This window comes from Helianthus annuus, chromosome 16 (genome assembly GCF_002127325.2).
Source record: "Helianthus annuus cultivar XRQ/B chromosome 16, HanXRQr2.0-SUNRISE, whole genome shotgun sequence".
Taxonomy (NCBI): Eukaryota; Viridiplantae; Streptophyta; class Magnoliopsida; order Asterales; family Asteraceae; genus Helianthus; species Helianthus annuus.
The window spans coordinates 8,372,286-8,380,125 of NC_035448.2; the positions used below are offsets into that span (position 1 = coordinate 8,372,286).

Genomic DNA, 7,840 nt, shown 5'->3' on the forward strand with positions numbered 1-7,840 from the left:
CGCATATTCGAAGAATGTCGAAGTATATCCTCGACAGTCTACACCTATCATACGATGGCTCAGGAACTTGTTTGCCATTTGTTCCTTCTCGTATTCGGGACATAATTTTCTTTCTACAAGACTCTTAAATTCTTCCCAATTCATTGCATAGGCCACCCTTCTTCCTTTTGCTTGTAGCACCGTGTTCCACCATTCTAGCGCCCCTTCTTTGAACAAGTTTGATGCATACATCACTTGATCTTCTTCAGCACATTTACTTATTGCAATTACTGCTTCGGTTTTCTCTAACCAACGCAGTGTTGCAGTTGCCCCTTCATTACCTGCAAATTCTGCGGGTTTACAGGCAAGAAATTCTTTGTAAGTGCAACCAGGTGTTGCAGCTTTCATTCTCTTAGGGAGTGGGGCCTGTTGCGGATCATGATCGTCATGATTGCCGCCTCCATTTATGCTGGTACTGCCGTTATCTTCCGGAGTACGTTTACTAGGAATTAATTATGGTTCGACAGGTTTTTGGACAGCAGCCACAATTTCTGGAATAGCATTGGCTATCCCTTGAGCAATAAAGTGCTCAATATCTTGTCTAGTTATATATTGATCTTCCTGATTTTGCTCGGACTGATTTATTTCATTAACTGGTTCACTATTAGCGTTTTCCATCTGCTAATTAGTATTAATAGAAATTATTAGTGTTTAATTATTGATAACAAAATCACAGATAAACACATAGATCAGTATAACATGCAAGCATAGCCAAAATTGTCGATGCCTCGACTTCTGTTTTGTTTTATATATTATACCTGCTTCAATACACACTTTTTATCTTACAGTGTTTTATTGCCCATTTTACAAAGTTAGTTTTACTATATTAATTATAATATAAACAAACTTCTCCAAACCCCTCCTATCTTTTGGTTTACTGGCAGTTTCAGTAACGACGCTCCCTCTCGTCGTACTTCCAAGAGATCTGCTCCCCCATTTCCCGGATCATATTCCCGGTGCCTATCAGTTCTTCACCAAACTGACGTAGTTCAGCTAAATTTTCATAGCTCATTGGCGGATTAGGGATAGGTTCTGGATCAAACTGTGGGAGAAAACTATAGGGACTATTAACTATATTTTGGAATTGCCAGTCATTGGTCCACCATTCCTCCATTTGGCCTAATGGTCGGGTGTGAACTAGTGGGTCTGGAATAGCTGGTCCTAGGTTTATTGGGAATTGGGCTGTAGCAGGATAAGAGAAAAGATTATCGTTGATAGGCTCTAGAACATCACAATTATCCAGTAGGCGGTCTATTTCGTCCTGGAATGTGATTTCCTCAGACTGTTTAGAGCTTTCTCCGATCTCTATTCCCTTTTGCTTTAAGTCTATCCCTATTTCTGCTGGCTTGGAACTTTCTCCAGTTTCTATTTCTTTTCCCTTGCTCACTCTCATAGGGTTTTCTATTTTAGGGATTCTTCTAGGTTTCCTTCTGCGCACTTTTCGCCACCCTACATATCTTCTTTTCTTTTTAGGTTTTGCTTTTTCCAGTGATGGAGCTTGGAATTCCAGAGGTTCCTCTATGTCAGCAATGTAACCAGTGAAGTTGTGGGAGACTTCAATTGGTACAGGATAGAGGTTGAGATTCTGAAATGCTTCCGACATCTCATTCATGCTGTACGGCATATATGCAAAATGCATAAAATGCTAAGTTAAAACTTTGGAACAAAGCTTAACAAATAAACATTTTTATTGCACACCAATTTGTACAACATAACAGGAAACAGAACACACTCAGATCTATTTATTTATTTACTGGGAAGTACTTATTTCTAGATTTAGAGTTTAAAGATTTGCATTTTCTGCTACAGTAGCGAGCAGATACAGATTTGCCCATTTTTCATCTAAGTTATTTTCCCCTGGTGGATTACTGTTAATTTCCTGAATTTCCGGGTTAAACCTCACTCTCTTGGTTTGGGGTTTCTTTTTCTCTTGACCCTTCCTAATAATCAAATTCCTTTTCTCTGGTGTAAGTGGGTTTTCGTAATTTGCCTTACGGACAAAGATTCCTTCCTCTAACTTGACGGAAGTTTTGGAGGAAGAGGTTCCCTGTTCTTTAGGTGTACTATCTAATTTGCGGTAGATAGCAGAAATCTTTTGTTTACCCATACTGTAATTTTAACAATTAATCAGTTAATAAGCATATATTCACAGAATGACAAATAAAATTTTCAATAAACTTAAATTAATTAGAACAGTGAGCTTAATCAGTAAGCTTAAAACAGTGGCTCTGATACCACCTTTTCCTGTCACGGCCCCCGACCCGGTTTGACCCGTTTCAGGAGCCGCGGGACAGGAATCCCGTGGTATTTAATTTAAGCGACAGCGGAAGTCTTTTTAAAAACAGGATCTTTCAATAATTTAAACTGTTCGTTTCATAACTTAGGGATAAATTCCCGAAATTTACAATAATGTGATTTCTCAGGGAAATCTTTATTTTCAAAACATGTTTATTTATTTATTTACATTGAGCCACTTTTCTAAGCTGGGAGTGCTCCATGACACTTTTCTTTGCTCATACCAGATCACCTGAAACATGTTTGAAAAAGGTATTGTCAGCGGGGAAATACTGAGTGAATCATTCATTTTACTGAAAACGACACATTTGTTATAATCTACAGTATTAAGGGGAATTACAATGTTTCTGATATCAAACCAACTACCCACAGTATTTGTCACTCGACCATCCATTGGCTAGCCCATTTGTCCAATGGTGTCTGTGACTGTGGTCAGATCACCCCTTGGCCACCCGTTTGTCCAAGTGTGACGGGAAATAAGTAATGTATACAAAACCCCACATACCGGCTGTAACTTGGTGATTACATAGACTTAATCACTGTAACTATAACTTTAAAAATAACTTGGAGTTTTGTAAAACAGTTTGATAAAAAGAGAATGACTCACAAACTGTGAGAAAAGAGTTTATAAAAGAGGAATGACTCACTTTGCAGATTTACGAGCAGAGTATAAGCTTTACTGATTAGCCTTTTAACCTAATTTAAATAACAATGCACACACAAACGGGATTAGTAACTAATTCAGCAGTTACGTCAATTCACGAGATTAAACCCTCACAACTATTATCAAGTGCGATACTTAACAATTCAATGGATTCACAACGAATGACAGAGCATAGTCCGATTCGAACAGCACTTAAACATTCAAGTTGAAATCACAATGAATAATAAAGTACAAGCTCAATTTGAGCAGCACTCGGACAATTGTTGGATAGTTATAATCGATTGGACGTTGAATCGTAATAGCGATCGAGTTATTACCCTGATTGTGGCAGCACCTCGTGGTCGTATGTGTGTTTATTGTGATATAATAGCTTGAACTCGACGTACACATAAGCTATTTACGTCGTTTTAACTCCTCTGTGCAAGTCCCAAGGTCGGCTATTTATAGTAATTTTTGGGTCTCCCTTACGGACCGTATGCCTGACCCCTTACGGTCCGTAAGCTAAGCAGTCTAATTCATAGGCTGGCTAGACTCGGGACTAGCCTTGGTGACTCAACATTTCAACTAATCAGAACTGTGCAACGTTAATTTTAGATAAATATTAAACTAGGGTTTGCCCCCTTTGAGTTTTAGGGGTCCTGATCCTAATTCTGATTGTTTTGAAAATTTTAAGGCTGGTGCAGAATTAATTGGGTGTCTCAATTAGGGTTTTCTTATTGACTAATTGTTTTCCTAATTATTGATTTTAGTGGCAGTTGTTACAACACGCGCATATACATCATTTACGAGATACGTACCCGTGATAACGTCTGTATTGGTCTTGGCTTCTTCTGTGGTGAGTACAAATGCCCGCCCTTTTGGCTGATTTGATTGTGTCCTATCATTTCTTTTAAGTTCGGGACATTCAGATCTCATGTGGTTAGGGTCTCCACATTTGAAACACTTCTTCTTTTCCTTGCATTCTTGAAGAGCATGACCCGTCTTTTTACAATTTGGACAAGGAAAACGACATTCCCCCGTATGAAAACGTTTGCAAATTTGACATTGAGGAAATGTTTTAGGCCTTTTAAAGTTGTTATTCCGGGTGTCCCCCTTTCTTTCTTCCCACTTCCTTTTTGGTGCGGGGGATTCAGCCTGCCGCAGAATCATCTCGGCAGCCATGACGGCGCCAGCTTCAACAGTTTCTGCAAAAGTCTTGGGGGATTTGGATTTGATAAACACCCTCATTTTAGAGGGTAGACCCCAAATAAACCTATTGATCAGTTGTTCCTCAGTCAATGCTAAATAAGAAACCAGTCGAGATATGTCGTTGAAACGAGAAACATACTCTCGAAAGGTTTTATTTCCCATTTTTAACTGAAAGAATTCTACTTCCAGTTGCTCGGTCTCACTGGGAGGACAATACTTAGCAAGAAACTTATGAATAAACTCCTCCCACTTCATCTCCTTAACCTTTTCTTTTCCCTCTGTTCGGACCACAATGTTCCACCAGTGAAGGGCTTCAGCTTCAAACATATGTACGGCGAACCGTACTTTGTTGCGGTCATCACACTCACATATGTCTAATACTGACTCCATTCTGTTGAGCCAGTCTTGAGCTTCTAGTGCTCCCTTTCTTCCGTCAAAGGATTGAGGTTTACAGGACATGAAGTGCTTATAAGTACATTCCTTTGCTTTGGAATATTCGCCTTTTCCTTCTTGTGGCGTGGTTGCAATAGTGTTTTTCCTTTCGCCCATTCCTTCCCTTTGTACTGGCGTGGAGGCTGCTGAGCTTTCTTCATGTCGTTCTCCAGATTGGTTAACATTACCGGTTTGTGCATTCTTCATTACCTTAGCCACTTCCACAGCTATATTGTGGATATCCTCAGCATTTAGACGCATGCTTGTACTAGACCGGGACCTGACACTATGAGAGGGAGTTCGAGTCCTATAAGAACCTTCCTCTCTCTTTCTGTTATTTTGATTATTTCTAGACCCTTGTTTATCTCCATGTTCAGACATTGTCTCCTTCCTATAGGAATATGAGTATAAAGATTTACTAGTATATATGATACATCATTATAATATAACAACTATATACATCACATATATATATATATATATATATAGCACATAAAAAGGCACAACAAGTTTACTTCTTCTAGCGTCACTCAATTGACTATGCAAGTACTTTTCCTGAGAACATGTTATTTGGCCTAGTCTGAGTGTGCTATTAATCTTTAAAGAACTACTGGTTAAAGCTTAGGCATTCCTGCAATACCTAATTCGCTAAAACCTTGCGCTCTGATACCAACTGTAACATCCTCACCCCGTAACCCGGGTGATTGTGCACAATTGATACACTTACAGCGGAAACAAACTAAACTTTCATTAAAACTTATAATAGTCTGAGTACAACACTTTATTTATCTACAAACTTTTGGCAACTAAGAACTCCTTGATCTTCTAAAACTCCACAACTGTCAAGTAGTTCCTATAGCTTTCCTCATGACTCACCTTAGATAAGTATACTCAAAACGACGTCAGATATATACTGGTGAGCTCATACTATACAATTTTTATAAAGACAGACCACAATTTACATTATATGCATACACAATATGGGTATGTGACCACATTATAGTCAGGTTGGGCCTCATTGAACCTTATAGGTCACATTTGACTTGTCACAAACCACCGTACAAGAGACATACTGGTCCTCCAGCTGTGCCCCCTACGGCCGTCACATAGGTATGAGTGTGTGTCGCTGGACCTTACAAGCACGAAGTGCCTGTGGGTACAACACCTTATTACCCTTCCCAGAGTGACACACCTCATTAAGCATAATAGGATCCCATATACCCCTACTGACACATGCATACTGCAACATTCTCATTATTACCAGTTATGGACGAATATACTATCATAGTTTAAAAGAAAAGTATGATGACTCACCTGATTAGCAATTGCTTAACAGCCGCTAGTAATACTGGGTTATGTCTCAAGGTCCTGACACAATTACATAATCCTAGGTTAGGTAATGGTACACCTAACTAGTCATTATCATGGTTGGATATTGGTTAACCCTACCTTGTTTAAGCATGGGTGATCAGTCCATGTCTAACTAAGGCTAGGCTACCCAATACCCGCCCCTGACAATAACCCTAGTACCTAAAAATAATACTAACACTACTACTACTAATATATTATTAATAATAATAAAACTAATATTAACTACTAAAAATAAATAATAAATAACTAAACATAAACTTAAACGAGAGTATACCTCAAAACTATCTACGGCACGTTGATGTAGAGTTTCCCTACTCCTGCTCCTACTCGCGCTCCAAAAATGACTATTAACAACACCCAACGCGGTATCGTATACTCAGGATTCTCTATACTAGAGCATTCCCGTTAAAAAAACTGGTACCTAAACAACCTACTGAGACTCTTATTTAAAGCAAGCAAGCAGGCACCTCAAATCCTTTTCTAGTCGATGTGGGATTCAATTGACGTGCCTACCTACCTGCTTGACCTTCTAGCTTGCTTGCTTATATATATTAATTCAGCTGCTTAACTCGTTTTTCTAGTATAACTTTTAAAATATGACATTTTATAAAACGACGAATATGTCATTAGAACGAGCATATTTTTATCTACGTTTTAACCTAAGTTTCATTAAAAACGGAGTAAGGTAAATAAAATAATATATTTAATTATTAATATTAACGGTCTCCTATATTAGCCAAGGTTTGTCAAGATACTTCACCTTTCACACAATCCTCTTACTCGTTTAACAATATATGAAATATAAATTACATATTTCACACGTTTATAACCAGCACATTAAGATTCGGGGTATTACAGCTACCTCGTCGGGGGTTAAGAGAACGGTTTGGTAAGAGTCTTGCCATTGTTCAGTGTATAGATCCTGTAAAGGACCTGGGTCAAATTTAGTAGGACCTCCTTCAATACCCAACGGTATTGGATGGCGGGGGTCTAAACTCTTTGATCCCCTGATAAGTTAAACTACTATTAAAACTTTAACCCGGCTACTTAGGACTGTATCCTTGCTGACTCAGACTACTTAGCCGAGGGTAACGCCGCCTTCAAAAGAGGGGCCCACCACATTATGCATTAATAACTTAATTAATTATCTTTCAATAATCCGACCCTTTAGGATTGTATCCTTGCTGACTCAAACTACTGGGTTGAGGGTAACGTCACCTTCAAAAGAGGGGCCTACTACAATAACTAATAAAATCTCTTAAACAAGTGCAAAAGTGCGAAAATAATCAAAGGTTACACTACACACGCGTCGGATCCAAGTGATTTATCTTGTCTATCTGTTTTTACTTTTCAGCATTTCAGCCGACCTTGGGGCTAGCATTAACCTCATGCCTGCATCAATCTTCAAACGACTCGGCCTAGGAAAAACAAGCCCGACCAAGATGAGTATACAACTTGCCGATAGATCCGTCAAATACCCGCAAGGTATCGCTGAAAATCTATTGGTTAAAGTCGACAATTTCGTCTACCCGGCCGACTTTGTCATACTAGATATGGAAGAGGACACCGAAGTCCCCCTCATACTTTGAAGTTTGGGGATACGGAAGTGAAGTTTGGGGTTGGGAAGAGAGTAGAGGACGATGACCCGGTCAACTACATGAAGGTCATTGATTCGAGTTTGGATGATGCTCTCCGACGGTGCAACATGGGATGCAAAGCATCCCACTCGGATAACATGTGACCTGACTTTGGGTCTATCCAAGGACCCTTATAAACGTGGCGCACCACGGAGGCATTTCGTAGAACTATCCTTAGTTTAGCTTAGATTAATTTTTAGTTTAATTTTAATTT

At 39.1% G+C, this 7,840-nt stretch overlaps 1 protein-coding gene across 1 annotated transcript; it reads right to left on the bottom strand.

Moving 5' to 3' along the window:
- Positions 1-3,558: 3,558 nt before the first annotated feature.
- LOC110943393 lies at positions 3,559-4,879 on the bottom strand. Its single transcript, XM_022185144.1, has 2 exons — positions 3,796-4,879; positions 3,559-3,572 (listed from the first exon to the last, which is right to left on the bottom strand). Exons 1-2 carry the CDS (start codon positions 4,877-4,879, stop codon positions 3,559-3,561), a joined length of 1,098 nt encoding a protein of 365 aa, XP_022040836.1.
- Between the last annotated feature and the right edge of the window lie 2,961 nt (positions 4,880-7,840).